The sequence below is a fragment of the Lepeophtheirus salmonis genome, chromosome 7, assembly GCF_016086655.4.
Source record: "Lepeophtheirus salmonis chromosome 7, UVic_Lsal_1.4, whole genome shotgun sequence".
In the NCBI taxonomy this organism is placed as follows: domain Eukaryota; kingdom Metazoa; phylum Arthropoda; class Copepoda; order Siphonostomatoida; family Caligidae; genus Lepeophtheirus; species Lepeophtheirus salmonis.
In genome coordinates this window covers 9697583-9721018 of record NC_052137.2, presented here as the reverse complement: position 1 = coordinate 9721018, position 23436 = coordinate 9697583, and the positions used below count along the sequence as shown (strand labels likewise).

Genomic DNA, 23436 nt, shown 5'->3' with positions numbered 1-23436 from the left:
ATTTGTCGTTAATGCAGTGGAATGAGCAGTCAACCGTGAAAATTTTCTTATCTCCAGAATCCTCAAGTTGACTACATCGAGTTGATGATTTTTTTGCCTCTGATCCCCCTAGTGGTTTTGTTGTCCTCAGTGTGTAGATGTTTGATACCCTGACCCGCGATAAATATCCTAGGTCGACAATGATGGATCTCTTGATCGTGCTCTTGCTCATGGTCCTTACGTGTTTGGCATTGATTGCCTTTTTGAGCCCACCCACTAACTTGAGGGATCGTTTTTTGTCAGCTTTCACCATGTAAAATTTCCTGGTGGACTTCTCATTGGCGTCAAATTCATCACAAATTCGGTAAACTATACTTTTTGAGTACTTGAGACGCTTGATAATCTCATGCAGAGTGAATTCCACGCTATACAATTTGCATATAACGGTTCGTCTGATCTGCTCTATCTCTAACCATTTTTTTTTAATAACAATGCAAGTGGCTATTCAGAACTAAATAAATTTCCATGCCACAATGTATAATAGTAGAAATATAAACGATTTAAATTGGTCCCCATTTATTTAGACCACCCTCTAGATATGCCGTCATTCCACAATAAAACAGATTTAATAAAACTTTGTTTTTGTTAATTTAAAAATAGAACAAGAATTAATTTTTAAAGGAAAAGGAAAGCATGTAAAAGTCATGGAATTAGGACTAATATTATGATACATAAAAATCATAACTTCATTTAAATATTTTTTCATCTCTAGAAAACTACACATAAAAAATAAAAAATGATAACATCGGTCTATTTTAGATAATTAATAGCTTTATAGCGATGTATCATTATTATTGCCCATCATTATTTTGTTTCAAAATATATCACTAATCAAAAATTAGCAATAATTTCTTCATCTCTAAGACATCAGAGTCGAGTGCAATATTTCATTTCCAAGAAGGAATACTATCAATAACACCAAATACTTTTTTTGAGTCAAAACTATTTATTTATATATGGTGTGTCAACATAAAAAAATCTTAAACCAAAATCAAGAAAAGGGAATTTTTTTTTTATATACATTCATCCAATACTTCATAGACATATTTGAACCAAGCATAGGCTTTTTATTCAAACTTGTAGGAGGAGTGATGATTTCCAGGAATGTTAGCAATGGATAATAACCTTAATTTGACTTAAGAGACTAATAATGGCACAGATATGGCCTTTCAAATAAAATATGTCAGTTTCTCAATCTGTTGTTTGGAAATTTGTAAAGAGTTATTTTGATATATTTTTTTAATAGAAATGTAGGATAACTTTTTGAATAATAAAAAGGATATCCACACTCCATTTTGAGAAAAACAATTCTAGCTTGATTTTCCATTGACGGGTCACATATATAAGCGAGAGAGTAATAATATATTTACAAAACACTTAGAGCCTATAAAAAATAGATGCATAACGACAAACTCAAAGACTTTTGTTATTATTATTATTTCTTCATTTGCTAAGTGACAAATGCATTAAGTAGATAATAAAAAGAGAAAGAAAGAAAAAGAAAATAAAAGACAAGAAATACTTAACAACATCAATCAAATAAAAATAATTATTTTTTCCTTTTTATAATACAAAAGAGATGGAGGGGGGCATTCTATCTTCCTTATGAGTAATCTAAGACACCATCATCAACACCCAGAGTAAACAATCTTTATGATAAAAAATCCATCTCACCCATATTAAAGATATGCGATGATGGGGCACTTTTTTTTAAAGGAAAGAAGAAGAAAAAGAAAGTTTTAACAGCATTTACACTAAGTACAAACATATATAAACGATACTAAGATAATGTATGGAATCTATGTATTATTTAAAGACATCACTTGCCTGAATTCGAAGTACATCCTCTTTGATTGTAATGGATTCCTTTCTTGTATTCATTGGATTGTTGACTGCCTCATATTTGAGGACATAGCCCATGAATTCTCCATTAAGTGTCTCTGGTGGTGGAGGCTTCCATACGATGGAAAGGGTTGTTGAGCTTGTGGATATTTTGTCTCTGACAAAGGAGGGTCGACCACTGGGCCCTGTTTTGGAAAATGAGAAGACAGTTTTTTAGTTATTGTTGTTGTTTATTGCTTAAATTATATATATACATTTCATTTGTTCGGTTAATCCTGTAAAGCCCAAGTTTATTTATGTCTATAAATGGTGAAAATGTAAAAGGGTCATATATTTGATGTAAGGCCTTTCATAGAAAAACTTGTAAATTTTTTGACGAGTTTATAATATTCTTCTGATGTTATAAACAAAACAAAACGACAATGCTATTATTGATAAATAGAAATGTAATTCTTTTAAATCATTTAGACGAACAAAAATCATGAACATATTCATAAACCCCGTTAAATTTAATAAATAATTATTTTCGTATTAGCAAGTATAGAGAGATTTTTAATCTATTCTATAATTTATAAAACAAATGTAAAAATTTAAACTTTTAATGTCAACTTCAAAAAATATATTTTTAAACCTCTGTTAGACAACTTGAATATTTTATAACCCAAGATGGATCTAAAAATGCTTATTACTCCTGTAAATCTACATTTTATAAATAATAATTTTTATATTACTCCTAAGGCATTAAATGAGATATTTTTCTTCATTTTGATAATGACATGGTAGGATTTAATTCGTTATTTATAATTTTTTTATTGAGATTTAGTGAATTTATTAACTTGTTTTGCTGAAAAGTTGTTCCTTTCTTTGTCTTTTGGGATTCTTTGATAATTTGTTTAAATTTTATTATAAGAATAAGAAATTTTATCTTGTTAAATGCACCAGTTCATGTTGTTTGAGTATTTTAAAATAGGGATATATTATTTATCAATGTCGTATACAAAAATTTTAGCATTTTCATCAATATTTACTTGTGCAAAATAAATAATATAGTTTAGTAAATGATACACAAATTATAAAGAAGTAGTTATTACAATTTTTTGACTGTTTATCATGTACTTAAATACTTTTTTTTTTAGGTTTCTTTTTTACCCAGTTTATTTACCGTCTTATAAAAAGGATATTAACAAATATATGGAGTTTTTTTGTTATAATTTACGTCAATTGATTTTATAGTCTCACATAAAATGATGGCTCTATATTATTCTTGGTATTCATTATACGATGTACGATAATCAATCTACATTTTTCGTCATAAAATATCTAGTACATGGGTATTAGATAATATATACCTACAACACAACTCTGTATTTTAAAATAATTTGTTCCTATCTAACGTTACATGGTATATAAGTATATTTCTACAAATATATGTGTATATATATTTATTGAGCTAAGTTAACCGAATAAAATTTAAATACAAACAAATAAAAGTGGGGAAAAGAAAGAAAACATAAGATAATTGAGTAAATATTTGTAAAAATTTACACATAAATGTAGCTAGTAAAATATATAAATGTAAAATTCTTTTTACATAGTTCTATATGTTGTACACTCTTGTCAGAAAACATGGATTCATTCAAAATTAAAAATACTTTACTCTTTCAACTATTACCCAATACCATATAATATTTATCGAGGGCAGCGGATTGCCCTCCGGAAAATTAAAGTTAAAGCCTTTCTCTTGGGACTGTTTGCTGTAGCAAAAATTGCCCGCAATTATTGTGATTCATCTACCAATTTGTCCCATCTACATATGTGTTTGGCCCATGTAAGGCTCAGTCGGTAGTTTTTCCCATCCACAGATAAGTAACAATAAAATTACTTGTATAATTTTCCAAAATTAAGCCTCAACTCGACCGTAAAAACTGGAACAGTTTTTGATAGCCGTCTAATTTGGTACAATTTGGAATTCTTCCGGGATGCTGGACATCAACTCGGATTTTGTGTTCTGGGAGGATCTGTTGGTGTGTTGCACAAATAAGTCAATAGGGTTTGAGGTCCAGTGTGCTCTGAGGCCAAACACTGGGTCAGACAAAGTCAAAAAATAATAAAAATTATCACAACTAATTTAACGTTGAGTTCTTCACATCTTCTATAATTTGTATGGAAAACCACTTGTCAAACACTTCCATATCAGCCTTTCAGAACAGTTGAGATCCCTTGAAATGACCTTCATCATTTTGTATGGCTCATCATCAATGATTTTTTTTTCAAATTTGCATCCTGTTCCTAATGATTCTATGATCTTATCATGTGATGAGAAAGCTTTGTTCTTGATTTATTATCATCTTTAGACTCTTCCAGTTCCATAATAACTCTCCAGACAAAGAACATGTCCGGTTTTAAGAAGTTTGAAATTTTAACATTATCTCTTTCGGTGCAGACCCTAAGAAGGACACTCTGTCTTTTCCATGACTGTATAATAAATACTTCTTTGACCAATGCCATTTTTTAACTGATGCAATACACTTCTGGCTAGCTGTCAAAACAAAAAACAGCGGCTTATCTGCAAATGTGCAGCTGTTTAGGTACTCAAATTTCGTTGTTTAATCGCTGTTCTCTGTACATATCTGTACTTGAATCACGGCAAGGCAACTTTCTACAGATGCCAATTTCCCTGCAAACAATATTATATTGATATATTTATATTTTCCTATAGGAATTTATATGCCACTATTTTGAAGGGTAATATTCCTATGGGCAACCGACATTTATAAAATATGATGATACTTTTTGAGGAAAATTCACTCTGGGCTGGGGCATATTATGTCAAATATACCTGGGCATGTCATCAAATCCTCTCAGATTTGAATGATTTTTGTCACACAAGCTCAAATTGATAAGTGGATAAGTGTGACAAATTTAAGTACATAATTCTGAGTGGCTTATAAGACATAAAAACTCGACTCAGTGCATTTTTGGACCAAAATTTTCAAAGTTTTTTTAATGTTTTATTTCCAGACGCTACTTTTTTTGCATATTTTTTTTATCAAAAAGAGTTTACCTCTTCGAATTTTGTACATAAATATTTTAAAGTGTGATGATTCCAAAAATGAAGTAAACAGTAGAATATTTAAATTTCTTATGAAATCAATATTTATTAAAATAAAATAAAATTACCAACACTTATGAATATGAAACTTTGGTGACATGTTCTACATATGTAGGGTTATTACTTTGGCACAAATCTTGTTCGCCTTTTTATCATAGATCCCAGAGAGGTTACTTTTCTCCAGAAATTTGGTCAATTTTACTAACGTATTTATTTCTTAAACTTATTTTATGATTTATAAAGACAGACAAAAAAAAACTGAAATGCAGCTATTCATAATATTGATTAAAAGTTTTTCTTTTTTTTTTGTATTTTTTGGTCGATTTGAAATGAAATGTTTTTACCAGACAGTAAATCATTTTAATTTATTATATTTAGTTTGGTCGTTTATATATACCTTGGTTGAAGAGCAACATCAGTTTTAGAAAAAGTGCCCTTAAATCAATGCTAATTAAGAAAACTTGCTGTTTTAAAATTTATTATATACGGTTAAAGCCTTGACAAGTTATAAGAAACTAAATGATTATCGCATCAGTGTCTTCTGACAATTTCAAGTAACAAAAAAAAAATATATATATGTCTGGATAAGAGATAAAAAATCAATTTCCACTTATACTTCTAAGAAATAACAAAGACAGACTTGTTTCTTAATTATGAGAACAAATATACAAAATGTTATTTAATGAAATGATACTAATTAATCCCTACTAAATTCATTTTGAATTCAAATTTGTTTTCAAATTGATTGATTCACTTATTTAGGCAATTGCAAATTTCCTCTTTTAAGTCAATACTCATTGCTTTTTTATGTTTATTTGCTGCATCGATATCGATGGTAAGATTTGCATTTTATGACTCTTTGCTTCTTTGCAAAAATAAATCCATTTTATGTTGGTATAAGTTTATTTGATTGAATAATAAAATAAAATTGAATCAATCGTTTGTATTTATCAGTAAGCAACTAAATGTAACTCATGGCTTTTTATTTACTCACAAATTACGTTGATTTAATCCAAATACAATGGTATATATTATTACGAAGAACGAAAATAGGTCAATTATATTAATAAAAAGGATATTGACCCTTTTTGCTATCAAATAATATTGATGAATAGATAACTAAATATGTATGGCTATTTAAAAAAAGTCATTTAAAAATGTAAATGTGCAGGTCTTCTTTATAATTTAGGAATTGATCTTCAAAGTTTTTGAAAAATTAGTAGGATGTAGTAGGGAAAAAGATTACGGCTTTTTATAGATAAGTTTACTTTACGCGTGGGTAAAACTCAAGATATATCATATATGTACATTGTACATATGTAATATTCATATCTACTTACGTTCGAACATATTCTTGATTTATTTACAAGTTGGGTAAACATTTTTATACAATAGGTACAGATATATTTTTGCAGAAGGAACAACAAACTTTTATTAAGAAAATACGATTTTTTATCTTTAATTTATTAGCAAATAACAATAATATATGTGCGAAGTTATCAGACATACAAAGAAACGATCCTTAGTGCATGAAAAAAGGTAGTTAGTTGCAGCATTGATTGCAACAGAAATAAGATAAATAGACTTCTCCTTATCTCTTCATCATTAATTCATTAATCTGCAACAGTTATTATTTATTAGTGGGCTAAATAGTTTATGACTTTTACATTCTAGATATTTGCAGATAAAATAAAAACATTTTGTTACTAAAAATAATATTTATTAGATTAAAAAACCATATTATCTACATAGGGGATAAAAAAAAATGTGCCCTTTAATTATTTAAGTAATTAACCATTTTTGTCGCATTTTGACCTTTAACCCTCTGTAAGTGAACATACTTTTTATTAAAAAGCTAGTGGATAAAAAATAAACAAATATTTATTTTCATTACATACCATTCTACCATTCTAATCATTACTTCATTTAATTTTTGTATAATATTTCAGCCATTTCATCCTTCTTGGACACGTAAATATTGACTTAAATGCTAAAAATATTTGTTTAACTATAATACAAGGAGAAAAGATGCTTTCTTATATTAAAATAATTTTAGCAACTTAATTTGGTGCTTTAAAAATATATAATTTGTTATTCTTATAGTAAAAACATTCAATAAAAGAAAATTTAAAAAAAGAAGAATCAATGAAATCAAAGGGGAAAAAAGAAACGACTTTTTTTTTTTTGTATTTTTACAATAAATCCTAAATATGCATTTTTTAAATTTAAAAAATATGTCATATAATTAGATTTAAAATATTATTAACATACTTAAAAGTATTGGAGATAAAATGTAGATTACAAAAATAAAAAGCATTTCTATAAATATTCGGTGTAAAATATCACAGTACACTAACAAAGTTTTAAAGCATATATATATTATATTATCTCCAATTATGTTCCTTACTAAATAATTACAACATAACTATTATAAATAATAACTGTTAAGTAAATATATATTGAATTATAATTTACTCCTTTTCCCTATAATTAGAAACGCCAATAACATCGTCTAGTAAATGGTTTTGAAATACATGATTATCGAGATAATTTGATGTAAAAAATAGTACTATATTAAAAAAACTACAAAAAATTGAGGTTTGTTCATAAAAGGTAATTTTTGCTATCATAGTTGGGTCAAACAAATATGATAAAATAATTAGTATCATAACCTTAAGATAATAAATTTGATTAATTTTAAATCCTTTTTGGAATTATAATGTATCCTATTGAGTATTAAAAAGGATAATGTATTAATCATTTTGAAGGAAAAACTTCTTAAATACTATATAAATATTTGTAAGTCGGTCTTAAGAAAATCATATGATTTTGCTAGTAACAACCCATTATAAATACAGGGAAGAGCAGACATAAAGTGTACTCGAGAGATGAATTTAGAAATAAATCAATAATTTCATTTTTTCAATACTAGGCCAAAAAATAATGTTAACAAAACATGTAGACAAGGTTTTTGCAAAAAAAAAAAAAAAAAAAAAAAAATCTCTCAATATGACAATCACACCCTTTTCACGTCACCTGAAGGCAATGCAGGGTTTGATAACAAGCTCATCTGACAAACTGTCCTATGCAGTCACATGGAGGACTTCAGTGAGTACATATTTGGGTGGAAGTCGTTCTCCAATGTAACCCACATAGAAAAGTCCAGTGGGTTCATAACAGGTGAGGAAGGGGGTCCTATCTCTTTGGAACAGAATCGAGCCATATTATCTGTGCATAACTTTTGGCATATGGCAGACGTGTGAGAGGGAGTGTGGTCCTGAGTCCACAAGTAGTTTCCCTCCGGATAGTTGGTCTTCAGCCATGGTAAGATGGTGTATGTAAGTATCTGATAGTCGGCCTCACACCCAATTTTCTGTGCAGTCTTAGAAAAGAACTGAGACATCTTTTCTACATCAGAGGCCAAAACACTGAGGACCATTCTTTAGGCCAGATATTTGATATTCTGCAAGCCAGCATTCGTTTTAATGTGTTGTAGAATTGATCAACTGTGAAAATCTTCTAGTTCAATAAATTCTTCACAATTTACTCACTTGCCTTGATCAAAATGAAGATTTTCTTGCTCCTCTTGAGCCTCTAGGCTTTGATTCCCTCTGTTAAGATCTAATGTGGGGCTCTTGTGATAGAAAGTAATCCCAAGTTGTATTTTATAGCCCTCCTGATGGTCGTAGAAGCAACAGAGAAGTCGATGGTGAGGAAATTAATCGACTGGATGGAATCATCTTTTATATTCTTCTCCAAACTCAAGAAAAACTTCGTATCCCTCTTTAAATTATGCCCCCTCCCCCTTCCTAACATCCTGAAACGGTCTTCTCCATTTTTTTCATCTTGGTTGCCTTAAAAATCAGGCTCCTACAACACTTAACCATGTCCGTAATCTTCATCACATCAACTCTAGTATCTAGGAGACTTGAGATGCGCTGAAATGTTGTTTATTGCTCGCATCATGATGGTGAAATGACTAATAATTCATTACTATATTTTTTTTTAAATAAAAGGACAGTGATAACGGAATATCAAATAATCACTAAACCTTTTAATAGTATTTAGAAAATAAACATTCATTAACAGTCAACGTTTTAGTGCTCTATCCTGCATGTGTATGTTACTTATAAACGACAATTCTGTTTAACTTGTTAATAGTTTAAATTGATTGTAAATTTGTTATTAAAAATGCTTCATCTCATTTTTTGATTGCAACTTGTACATTGTCTTTTTGTTTTTTTAGGTATAATGCAATGGGATAAATTAATTTAAATATTTACTAAATCAATTGTTTAGTGATTAATATTTTTGAAGAAAATTACTATTTTATAAGTAAGATTCTGAAGCACAAGAAAAAGTTTAATGTTTTGTATGTATAATAAAAAGTATTAATAGATCAAAATAAAATTACTAATATTAGGAAATTAATATGATTATTTATTATGATTTAATATGTGTAGAAGTTGCAACTTGTACAAAACCCTTACTTGTATACATATATATATTAGTAATACAGGGATGAGCTGAAGTACCAGGAAAAATTTCTTATGGTTTTTTTTATCTGGGTCATTTATCTTGCTAAGCTCAAAATTCACCTTGAAGTACTTTCCACCGACAACAACTTTTGTTTTTATACTTAATCTGTTTAGTTTCACCATAAAGCACCAAAAAGACAAACGTAAAGTATTTGCAGAATTGTTTGAGGCTTGCAACGATGCTAAGCCAGGAAAAAACTCAAGGAGCACCATCTATTACGTTTTCAAGCGAATCAAGGTGGGAAGAGTCTTTCCAATTCTTTATGTGGTTCATACTAAGCCAAAAAGTGGACTGGCAAATTCCTGACTTTGCTCCAAAGGTCATCAAAGTAAATCCAGACATTTAAATGGCTACTCATGGTTGGAGCCGATTTATCAGTAGGAGGACGGTAATCAAGGCCACCTACGACGACACCTTCTTTCCACTTAGACGAACGACATCATTTTTCAAAGAGGCAAGAAACTCTTGCAAATTTGTAAATCAAATCTAGGTATCATAAAGAAATTAATTAAAGGGTCAAACTTCATATTGAACCCTTCCTACAATGTAAAGAATGAACGCTGGCTTGCAGTGAATAGAGGTAATATTTCTCCTCTAATGAAGACCCAGCTCCCGTCCTAGATACCGGTGTTTGCTTTGATCACGAGAGACAAGAATGTCATACAGCCTCACATTTTTTACAACTGTCTCAATTGGATATCCTCAGTTTACTTGTACCTTCTTAAAAATGTTGTGATGCAATGTCTAGAATCCACATACGCTCTAGATACAAGGTTAATGTGGGTTCAAGACTCAGCGCCTTGTCATATTGACAAAACTTTCATGCATTACTTCGACAGCCAGTTCCACGTCGTTATCAAAACTGATCAGTGGCGTTAAAAAAAAACATGACGATAACTCAAGTGATTTCTAGTTGTGGTCAGAGCTTATAAGCAAGGTTTAACAAACATCTCCATAGCTCCTTGAAACGCTTGAAGCTCTCTGTGAAAGGAAAAATGTCTTGCTTCAACAAGAAATATGTAAAAAAGACATATATAAATACTTATATATCCTGTTTACTGTGATCAATGCCGAGGGTGATTATATTTAATGATACAACAGCTAATTGAGGAATTTCAATTTTATATGTTATAAATTTGGTCTTAAACGCCATCTATTATTTTTTAAACTTACTTGAAAATATTGTTTGGATACTTCTGCCCACCCCAATAGAGCTGTTAGTACTTAGCCTTTATCAGCGTCTGAGATTTTATGTAGTAAGAATTATAAACCTGATATTTTATTTTTAAAGCTTTAACATTATTATTTAATTATAGTTGAGGGAATCTCGATACATAAAGTAGCTACCAGTGCGTACGGCCATGAAAGTAGAACAGAGGATTTGTTAGGAGGAATTAATGTAAATTTACATTGAAATTAGAGTAGAATTGAGGATCGACATCGGAGTAATTCTTGCCCAAAGATATTTAGAAAGTGGCAAAACGAATACTATGTGATCAATATTTATATTTCTAAGTGACACTTTTTTTATTGATATGAGCGTAGTTCCTCCCACTATCCTTGTTTATTTCCTTCTCCTTTTGCCATAGTTGCATTTAAGTGATCTAATATAACGTCATGAGAGTGAAACTGATCTCCTTCTTGAAATATATTTTTTTAATTACCATTTATTTTGGTATATCTTTAACAAAAAAAAACCCGAAAGAACAGTCAATAATCCTTAATAAGTACGTGGTAATAAATAAAAATAAAAAGCTTAATATATATATATATATTTAATACAAGGAGCAACAATCTAACATTGTGTTTATCAATGTTTTCCACCAAAACAATTTTGGTGTCATTAATTTTTTTAAGTTGATAAAGGTAATATTATACTTTTATTATAACGGCATGATGTCGGATCGTTTTTGGGGACGTTGAGAGAAAAAGTCGTCCCTTAGAATTTTCCCTCCAAAAGATGATTCCAACTCCTTTACAACAAAGCTGCCCGGATAGGCATTTAAAATGGGAGCGGTAGTCTTTTCCTCCACCTTACAGAAAAGACATCCCTCCTCTGGTTTCATAATAGAAAACACTTCAAGTGTACCTGTACATAGCCTGTAAGTAAACCACTTTTCATCTGCAGACAAAATGGGGCTCATAAAGCCTTAACAAATTTTATATCCAGCAACATTCAAATCTCTCCCTCTCCCAACACTCTCCATTAATTTGATTTCATATCATTTTCACAATGACCTATGATCTTATACTCTCAAAGAGGAGAGATCATTGCTGAAGTTACATTATTTTTTCAGTTGTAGTTTATTGGGGTTCAAATTCATGTCAAACCCGATTTTCTTATACTGAATCTTAGAAAAAAGTCCATTACATTTTCCGAAATTCTCTACGGTGTTAACATTTGGAATGTTTTGAAAAGACTCAGGAATTTGTAATGTTGAGCCTCTCAGAGGTATACGTTGACCGAGAGATAACTTAAGCTTCTGTAGATTCCATTAAACATCACAAAGTAGAGAAATCAAAAATTGTCACTAATGAGATGCCACATGATTGGATGTAGACCATTATTAGCATGACTCTGTCCTACGACCTCGGGAGGTACTGAGATGTTCCACAAATCTTGTTCTTTAAGACATTTCAAAATCCATTCCCCCTGAAGTGCCCTCCAAAAACCTCTAAAATCCAAAATCCACCAAGTGCCTTCCGGATATATATTCGTTTGCACGCGTTTTTTCTCTTTTTCTCGAGATCTAAAAAGGATTGGATATATCCATCCACTTTTTGGCATACAATTTCATCAAAACCTGTTATTTTAATAATATGAGTTACTTTAGACATTATATATAAATTCCACACATCAATACTTTCCTATCGATGAAAATCTAGATGTTTTATACTTTTAGGTTGGAAGTAAATCTTTTTTTAAAACAGTTTATTTGTTGATTGAAGAAACCTTATTACAAATTGTTACTCCAAATAGGCTGATGTTAGGTTTCACCGAATGACAAAAAGATCATAAAATAGCATTGTTTTTTCGAGACGATTTATGTCTTATCTTCATTGATATCAAGACACGAGAGTTTTTCCAACCAAAAAAAAGGTCCAAAACATTTCTATTATTGCTGCAATAGTGAGGGCTCTTCCAGAATCAATGATAGCTATAGTATCATCAGCATAGGCATATTATGATTCTCCTCCAAGTACTTTGGTCTTCTGCATTATTCTGTTACAGCCCTAAAAGAGGGATATACCACAATAATAAACAGAATCGCTGCAAAGGGATCTCCCAGCTTACATCCTTGGTCAATACATATTTCACCAGTTTAGTCGCTATTATCCGTACCACAACATCTCCAAAAACTCCAAAAAGGGTAAATTTAGTGTAAACTAATGTATTTTTGCATTCACTTCAAAGATAGAGCTCTTCGAAATAATCAAATATTGCTGGTAATTAAAGGGGTTTTCTCCAGTTTATTATTGAAGTCCATCGTCCAAACCCATAAAATCTTTTTTATTACGCTTCTATTCGGAAATTTTTGGCTTTTCTTGCCAGTTCTATTTTTAAAAATTTTACTTCCAAACAGGTGGTTCGAAATTTTTTAACCATAAGAAAATTGATTTCTTATTTAGTTTAAATATTTTGGTCATTTTTGATTATGTTGAGTATTTTTACTTTTCTTTCGACTGCTTCTCTTATAGATTAGTCATTTACAATTTTCTTCCCGGCGTTTTCCATACTTTATATCTCCTTCTAAATATTCTTCGAATTGTCAATGTTACCATGATACAAATGTCACAAAAATGATACATCAAAATGCTTATGCTTTACAACTTTGTATATATAATCTAAATTTAACGTATATTTTGAAGTTATGAAGTCAGTATATAAATATTTACAATGAACATAAGAAACTTTATTCTTTGTTATCATAAGAATGAAGTAAAGTACCTGTATACTTATGCAAAGGTATATATATCTACTATATACCATCATAAGTGCATCCCATTAACTAAAGTTATTCATATGATGATGAAAAAATAAATTAATCGAAAACTCATAAATCTTTTGTACATCAGATGAATTTCTTCTATTAAAATAAGGAAAAAGTATACTCCTCAATTATAGAAAAGTTTTCAACATATTTTATTTCAATTTAGGATAGAATGAATCTGTTACAGTTTTATAGTAGCAAGCAGAGATATTTTATAGTAAAACCTTGAATTCCGAGACATTTTTATTGAGTATTTTTGATATTTAATATGAATTACGAGGGATTGATAAGTTTCTTTGCTTTATTTCTTGCATTGATACCAATCATTCTTATCTCAGAACAATTATGTGAAAGTCATTCAGCTTGTCTCAAGTTTAATGTCTAGGCTGTTGAATGAAAGGAATTTGTTTAACAGAAATCAAATTCAAAATGATTTACGTGTAGTTAATACTATTCATATTCTAACAAACATTCATTAAGCCAATATATAAAAGTAAATTACACATCACAGTTATTGTTTTTATGACTTCAAGAGTTAAAATCGTAACTTTAAATTTCAAATGAAGTAATTGCATGAATATGTAGAAAAAAATTTCAGTTGTTAAGAATACATAAGCCAGAAAAATGTACAAATATCTTATAATTGATTGAAACAATCTGTCATGAAGTTTTGTAAAAATATCCTACCCATGGAGTCTACCTTCTGAGCACCAGGATAGCATTTGAATTTCAAACACTTACTGGGAAAATTGATGAGGTCTGACAATTATTTTTTCCCTAAATACAAAAAGTATGCATTCATCACCATAAATATAACTAATAATAACCTTTTATTTACATGTATTTTAATTTATACTCCAAATTTTAAGTTGCATAAATATCATGTCAAAAATAAATTTTAAATCGGCCTTAAATGAAGAGAAACATAATAATGACTAAAACCTGACATACCTATTTTTTAATGCAAATGACACATGCATTTGTACTGCAGTTCTATTCAGCATTGTATCATTACTATTCTTATTCAGGAGTGTAAGCTTGCAAAAATTAAATGTTTTCTTCCACGAGAGATACTATCAAATTATATATAATTTAATTTTCAAGAAAAAGAAACAGAGAGAGAAATAAAGTCCTCCCTACTTTGATGACTCATTCAAAAACAATCAATCAAGTCAAATTTAGAATATTACATTACCATAAATCAAATCTTTTTCTTCTTCTAGACTACAAATGTGCTGTTCAAAATTGAGACTTTTGTTTTTTTACTTTTTAAAATATATCCGTTTGAGGAAATAAGTTCAAATTGGAACTCTGGTATTTGGAATTGCATTTTCTTCAAAGTATTTTTTGTTTTGCCTGTCAAATATTTTTTATTAGAATAATTGATCATTTGTAAGAAATAAAGCGTAGTAAGCTTTTCAAATTAAATAGCACGTCAGGAAAACTCCCTTTTTTCTATTGCTGAATAGAACCTATGCTTAATAGTTTTGTGTTTGTTTTTTTGTTGTTGTCTACTCTGTGAACCTCCCACCAACAAATAAGTTTGTATCAAATTTATATACAATTTATACATTTTTACGTTTGTTTGTGGTTCCTATCTAATATATAAATATATTCCATAAACATATTACATATTAAACTGTGTGAAGTAAGATATAAAGAAACCAAAAAGGAAGGAAGTTAATTTGTCTAGAAAAAAAAAACAATTTTAAAGAAATATACACTAAGCTAAAATATATTTTTTTTGTGGCATTACAATATATATATATATATACATATCTTACTTTCGCGGTGAGTTTTAGTTGGATAGCTTTCTATGCTAGGTTTTGAGAGTCCAAGGATGTTAGAGGCTCCGACACGAAATAGATAGGTTGTGAAGGGCTTCAAGTCTTGGATAACGTAATTTGTAGTATTCACATCTGTATCCACAAATCGGGACCAATTCCCTTGTTCTCCCTCTCTGTAAAATGAAATATAAGTCAATACATCTTTTATAAAAAGTGGGCATGTTATAAAAATGGTAAGTTGTACAAGTTGGAATAAAAAAATGAAATGAAACAGTAGTATTATTTATTAAATGGTCGATATGTGAAGAGTGAAACTCTTTAGTTGAAAGTTAATAATTCCTATACAAGGGTTACAATTAATTTTTTGTCTAGTGTATTAATCAAGATGTAGAAGTAGCTGCGGAGTAGGCTGGGTTTCATTCTAGAGGCGATATTCTAACGTTTTCTTAGAAATACAATAAGTTGCTATAATGGGTTGGAGTTATGGATATGCTGTTCAATAACATAGCAGCTCAATGACCCGGCTCTTTGAAGTGAATGACGGGGGCCAGCTCCCAACAAGTCAGGAACCGGCGCACGGTGGGGGCGTATGGGGGCAAATATTAATTTTTGTTGAAAAAAATTACATTGCTTAAATTGGAAATATTGTTTTTTTCCATACATTTTGATAAAAGTATCTTCACCCGAGCCCTTGTGGATGCTCCTGTGTGGACGCCTTTTTAATTTTAATATATCTATTAAAGCAACAAAAAAAAAAAATCTGAGGAGCCTTTTGGAATCTGAAAAAGCCGGTTTCTTAAAAGGGCATCGAAATATAAATGTATTGCTTGGTATTATGTGATAAGTATGGACATACATTTGTGCAAATTCATCATGAATATAGCTAATTAAGTTTTACTATGTCACTATGATAAATATTTAATAATCAATCTATTGATGAATGAAGGAAAATATGAATAGGTTTTAATTAATGAGAGGGTGAGAAAAAATAATCGTTTTACATACTTAATTAAAGCTTAATTTAACGTAATTAAAAAGAATCTTCTTTATTATTAATGAAACTTTAAAAGTCCCTATTACTTTTCATATTATCATAATAAAATAGGAATGAAATAAATAAAATTCGAAAGCACCTTTCACTTCTTCATATGATACCAATAAAAAGTGGCTTCCACATTAACCTTGAGCCATTTGTCATAATTATGCTACCAGCATGGATGACTAAGGTTTTTTTTTTAATGTCACATGCATTGTTATAAAAAATCACAATAAAAATGAGCTCTTTTCTATATGCAGTGAGGTTATATAACAAATTAAAATTATGTACATAAATCCGTACAGTTGTTTGTACCGTGCTTCAATCCTATGTACATTTGCAGGGGGAAAAAATAGCTAATGAAATTGAGTGTTTTTCTTTTCTAATTACTCTATAGGTAGACTAAATATCGCTTTCTTATAGACCCCCATATATATATACTTTATGTATCTAGGTATATTTATACTATAGGTAAAATTTGCAACGTTAAAAGAAAGTGTTATACTCGTTCTTTGAGTGTTGATTAAGTCAAAAAATGAGATTTTATTTTATGTCATTAATTATACTTATTCAAAATTATTTGTTGGAATTTTTTTTATTATTTATGTACATACGTAAAAAAACCATGAATTCATTCATCACCATAGATAAAGAAAAAATAATATTTAAAGTTATGTCCTTAGGAGCTCTCTTTAATTATATTATTAAAGGGGAGAAAAGATCTTCCAAATTAATGAGGTCGATTTTTATATAATATATATTTATATAAAGTATGTCATTTCCCTATTTTTTTAATTTGATTTTTTTTTCGTGTCATCTTTAATAATGTGAAAAGAAAAAATGTGGACAGTTTTTTAAAGCAGATAAAAAATATAAATAGAAGTTGGATATAAAAAACCTTCAAATAATGATGCTGTAAATAAACTTCTTACTTAATATTGATGCGATAGGAAAGGACAGGATGATGATGACTGCTTCTGGGTGGAGCCCATGAGAGCTCAACTCGTCGAGGGCCAAGTCCAACAATCATGGGACGACTTGGTGGTGCATCTGGTACGTCTTGTACTGTTAGTAAAATGGGTGAATCCGGCTCCAGACGATTATTGATGAGACAATGATACGTTCCTGAGTCTTCGGCTTTTACAGGTAAGAAGTTAATTCCATAGCGCTCTACATCTAAAACTCGACGATTTTCTTGTCCGTCCCATCGCATAAGTTTGTTGTCATTATATCGTAGGATCCTTGCTCCATCCCCGTTGGGATTTGGGCAGTCACTACAGAGACAATCTAAGCATTTCCATTCGACTACATATATAAACGAGTCAGGTAAAATACCTGGACAGGCAAGGGTTATGTTGGTTCCTGCACGAGCCATGACTTTAGCTCCATCATCGTCAGGATCCATTATTAGGTGTAGACCTAAAAAATGAAAAATAAACGAATGATTAATTGAAAATTTCGAAATTTTCATTATTTTCTTTGAATAAGCATTACTCTATAATATCTAGAAACTTTCTTACAAAGGTTGTAAAGATTTTTAAAGGTTGTAAAGATTTTTAGAGTTATTACATACTTCCACAGAAAAATGTATAAAGACCTTTTCAGAAGTTTAAACATTTTCTATTTATTTGAAAGAATTTTACACTCTTTGTTTATTCTTAAATCAACTAAAATATTGATATAAATAAAGTATGACAATCAAAATAAATTATAAATTTATCACCACTATGATTTTGCTTAGAAAATCAATATTTTTCAAGAAATAAGTTCTCTAGAGACATTCCTTTTTCAAAATTAAAGATCAGTTACATACACTTTAGATTCGGCCCTTTTTACTCTTAAAGATGAAAGGCTGTGCATTATAATTTTTCCTAGAACCAAAACACTTGAAATAAAGAATTTTGTACTTTTTGTAGCCTTTTATAGAAATGAATGTTACTAACAGAAATTTGTTCATAATTTAAAAAAAATGGAGGAAAATAAATGTATATTATTTTAAACCTGTTTTATAACAGCTAATTATAGATTAATCATTGCCTTTTTTCATCACCCCTAAATGTAGCTATTAATTGAATCTATATAGTATGAAATGAAAAGCTTTCATTTATTAAATATGTAGAAATACCTTTAATTTGTCCAAGGTACCTAAAAATAAGTAACTCATCCCTTGGTTAATCTATTCTTTCACTATCTATCCTTTTATCTCTTATCTACATTTCCCTGTTTTTGTAAGAAAAAAAAATTACCTTGAAGGATTATTATTATTTGTGTGTGTTTGTATTCATTAAACTAATTAGACAAAAGGTTTCTTTTAATGTAGGTTTTTGTGATTACATATATGGACATACATACATTCGTAGCTTTTCTATAGCGAAAAAGTCTAAAAACTATTAATAGGTATGTGTGTTGTATGTAAATATATGTATGTTCATGACTGTTACAAATAACGACGCATAATTAGGTATTTGTTTATCAGATACATAAATTTTGTACTGTTCATAGAAAATAAGTGAAATTAATTGGCATCGAATCAGTAAATCAAGTTTATACCACAACGAACAAAAGGGAGGAAAATTACCGGGTTGGGGTTGAAAAAGAGAGAAATTGAAAGTTCTTTTCTTATATGTTATAGTTTAGAATATTACAGTGGTCTATATGAAAGTATGATTGGTATTTTTGTATAAATAAACAATTTTTGGAAGTCATCATACATGTAGGAAAAACAAAATATTGACAGGATTGAAGTCAGCCATTTTTTTGCGATAGCCAAATGATTTTTTTTATATGTATGTGCTTTATACATTGTCATGTGTCCTTTTGAGACTTAAATCAAGCTCAAGATGGACACTGAACAAAAAAAAAAAAAATTGAACGCTTTTGAAAAATATATGATATTCCTAACAAATATGTGTATATGTAATATTAGTTTCTGTCTCTACTCTTATAGGAACCATTTATCTTGGTTGTGTGAATCCAATTAAAGGTTTGATTTTCTCTCATGCATTAATAATAAAAATCAATTCCATAATTAATTTAACTGTAAAAACTTAGAAAATAATAATAACAATAATTGGAGAAAAAAAACTTTATCTTTCTTACCCATTAATCTCACATATAAAATCTATAATTGCTTTCCGAGCTAGTTGTTCGTACATCGTGAAATAAGGAAAAATGATTAGTAAGAAATTTGGGTGAGGGAATTAATTAAAGATTGATGAGATCCATACAATTATATTACATAATAAATAGATTAATAAATGAATCAATTGAATCGTAAATTGCAAAGATAAAAATCTATCATGATTTTATCTTAGCAATATTCATCATATCATGTTCATTGTGTTATTTGGTCATATGTTACAACATACACTTTCCCTTATAAATACATGGATTTCACGTGAAAAAAAACACAACCATTTTTTATGTATGTGCATATAGTATACTATAGATTAAAAATCAAACAATATTAATATTTACAATTTATATTATGATCGCGTATATTGAAGACTTGACTAAAACGATAATATTTATGGTTACTTGTGTCATTGCCAAAAAAAAAATATATATACTGATAATGTAATAAAGTCTTGTTTATACATAGAAGCAAAGATAACTACGAACTATCAACGTTAATACAATAAATGTGACGTTTCCATAATTCATCCTCAAAAATAACTATGAGCTTATAGTATATTTATCAGGGATGACAGGTTAGGCCGTTTCCTTATATGTAGCTTCTACAGTGAATTATTTTTTATTTCCTATGAGTATTATTTTTAGACAGTCATACCTTACAGTACGACCAAATCCCTTGCAGTGGAGTGCTATTATTAAAAAACGGCCCTAATCCATGTTTAACTCCATTATTAATTCGCAATTATAAGCTTCAATCATTTGAATGCAATTGTCAGTGAGTTTCGTTAGACGCTCATTGATGTGCAGTTCGTGGGTCATAGTGTGTCTGATTTAGGCTTTAAAATTTTGATATGAGTTTTGGTTCAGGTCCGGTACTTATGTACAATACTCTGCCCTCGTCGGATAAGCGGGTTAGCAAGGTCACTTTTTGAGAATTTACAATCATCATATATAGAGAGTTTTTTTTAATGACTGTTATGGCCCCTCCTCCACACTTTCTAAAAAAATGTGTGCAGAGACTTGTGACAGTGACAACTAAAACCACAATGATGACAATATCGTAGTCCTATTTGCCTACATATTGCTAGAGAAGTAAAAAAGAGCTGTTCCAGTGGTCTATGATTCTTTATTTAAGCTTAAATAATGTCGAGTCGTAAATTTTACGAAAAGAATATAGAAGCCATTATTATTTAGCTACTTTTCATCAAACCATATGAGTACATTCCAACAGCATCAAACTTCATTTGAGTCTTAAAAACTGGATCATCATCAAAAATACATTTCCTTAACAATTTCTTAAGAATTTGGACGTAAATTCTACATGGTTACATTTCTGGGGGCTTATGTACCAGATGAGCAAACCATAGCATATTTAGTTATATTATTAGTTTTCTCTAAAGAGAAGGATTTTATTTTTAAAGTTACCATGCAAAGGAAACCTATTGTGAATATTTGACAGATATAGAGGAATTGTCGAAATTATAAATACAATTATGGTAATCGACGAGTCGTGTAAGTACTGTTTAATTACCAAGGAGAATAACATTGATGGAAAAAATTAAATAAAAAAATCTATGAAAAATAATAAATCTATTTTTACAGTACCTATTGTATGAAATTAACCCGTTAACTAAAAAACATTTCAACGTTAATAATTAAAAATATTTCAATTCTATTAGATTTTTTTCAGTTTCCACCAAAACTATATTTATATGTAATTATTAATATACACCCGAAAATCAATTAGTACATATAATGAGTATGGATACTTTAATTATACAGCTAGTATAAAATCTTAATTGGTTTTATAAACAGCTACTATTATAGGGTACACAATTTGCAATATTTATGCTAAACTCAAATTTTGTTTTATAAAATTAAATATTGGTTTATACAGAATTAAAAAACGTTTCTTTATTTTTTTCTTAAAATGCATAATTCCATAAATATTAGGGATGTATATTTTCAGACCGTAGTTCCAACAAATATTTCATCAATTATTACACAATATTACACATTGGGCTCCAAAATCATTAAAGTCAATATTTTCTCCCATGTTACGCCACTAATTGAATTTCGCATACATTTATTCAAATCTAAAAAAGTAACAATGAAACTTTTGTGAGACATACTTTTGGAGCTGGATACAAAACGTAACTACTGGAACGGTGAGTTTTGCCATTATTGTAAGGATATCTAACAAAAATTTCTGGACAATCAGGAGAATCCGCATGATTTTATTATATTTTTAGTGCAGACCAAACTTTTTAGAGTTCAATGTTTTGAAAAAGGCTGAATTTAGCATAATTACTTTTTTTTCAAGAATAAATTGCATATAATGTCGATACAGCCCCTCTACCTTACTAGTACTTATAGGTAGGTTTACATATGCTTTTGGCAACCTTGTAGAAGTTTCAGACTGCCTCAATAATAATTCCTTTCCTTTTTTTTTTCAAAATAAAATGCCAACAAAATATAATAAAATAATAAAAATTTCCAATATTTTATTGCTTAAATCTGTTCCATTGGAATGTACCACATAATACTTGAATATATTTATTCGGAATAAATGGGATTTCACATTAACGAATGTGAAATTCAATAAAAATTTGTTCATAAAAATGTTTAGTACAGGAAAAGTATTTTAAGTATACATCGTTTTCTATATGTAGGACGCTAAAGATAATTAATTATGACATTATTTTTCAAACTTTGATATTGATTTTTTTTAAATGGATTTGAACGTAGAATTATAAAATACTGTAATTATTTAGGAATAGGATTTATGTTATCATACTACACACTAGATAGATTTATTTACAGTATCACGACCAATATAATAAATAAATTCAAATGTACATCTTTATATATTTTTAGGAATATATTCGACATAAAAAAGATTTAAAACCAATATACTTAAATATATGAGTGTATATTGTATGTACATATGTGTACTTATAGTTCAAGATGACTTTTACAGCCGTACATACAGACTGGTTTCTCAATAAATAAAATATGTAATAAATATAAATTTAAGTTTCATTCAATTGCATTTAAAAAAAGTGGTACATTCATTGTTATATTATAAATACATTAGTATTAGAAAAGATAAGGAGGGACAACACACAACAGTGTGATGGAAATGTTCAAATGAAAATAAATTTTGTGTCTCATGCACAAAAGATGAAAAAATGAATTAGGATAAATTTTCCTAGGTGGGTATGAATCTGCAGAGTGGGGAACTACGACTTACATGACTAAATTATGTGAAACGTGTTTCATGAAATCAAGAAAGACAACTCAAAACCAATTTTGATATGTTTAATTACAATATTTCTTATTCAATATTCCCTCCTGCATAAGCAATAACACCCTCAACACGCCGGTGAAGAGATAGGCAAGGATACATTGTATAAATTTGCCCGCACGTCATACCTTATCTTTCCATATGCAAATTGGAGACAGCGACAGCGGAAGGCTGAAATTTAATAATTGCAACCTTTTCATAATGTGACAAATCTTTGCCAGGGGAAGTGAAGTGAAGAATATACTATTATAGTTAGAGTTAGGTATTGCCTTTTTACGATATTTGGGAATTAACATATTTGAGGATCCTAATAGTAAATGGAAGGTATTGTTATGCAGAGGAGGTTGTGAGTTTGTATGATCTGAATTTTGTCGGCAGAACAGGGCTCAGAGTTAATCCGTGAACTGAGGGATGAGGCCGAAGAGAACTGCATCATCACCAAGTTTCAAAAGCTGGCCAGTGTCATAGTTTGGAATGTTATTATGTCGGATGAGAAGAAGATGCCACTCATTTTCATTAAGAAGGCTGTATATATCCAGCAGCAAGTTGACATAATCCTTCTCTTACTTCAGAACACATATGTTGATTTTCCTTATATCTTCAGCTTAGAGAGGCACCCTCTCAGACTGCCAAAAGGGCAAAAAATT

The 23436-nt window shown here is 29.5% G+C and overlaps 1 protein-coding gene across 2 annotated transcripts in view; it reads right to left on the bottom strand.

The window, feature by feature from the left end:
• LOC121121923 (putative receptor-type tyrosine-protein phosphatase mosPTP-1) overlaps positions 1-23436 on the bottom strand; it is a 145217-nt gene that overhangs the window by 46343 nt on the left and 75438 nt on the right. For both annotated transcript variants that reach the window (XM_040716915.2, XM_040716916.2), the window contains exons 3-5: positions 17280-17766; positions 15309-15484; positions 1867-2066 (exon numbers count right to left, since the gene is read on the bottom strand). In XM_040716915.2, coding sequence (XP_040572849.2) covers positions 1867-2066; positions 15309-15484; positions 17280-17766 — 863 coding nt within the window. The remainder of the gene's footprint in view (positions 1-1866; positions 2067-15308; positions 15485-17279; positions 17767-23436) is intronic.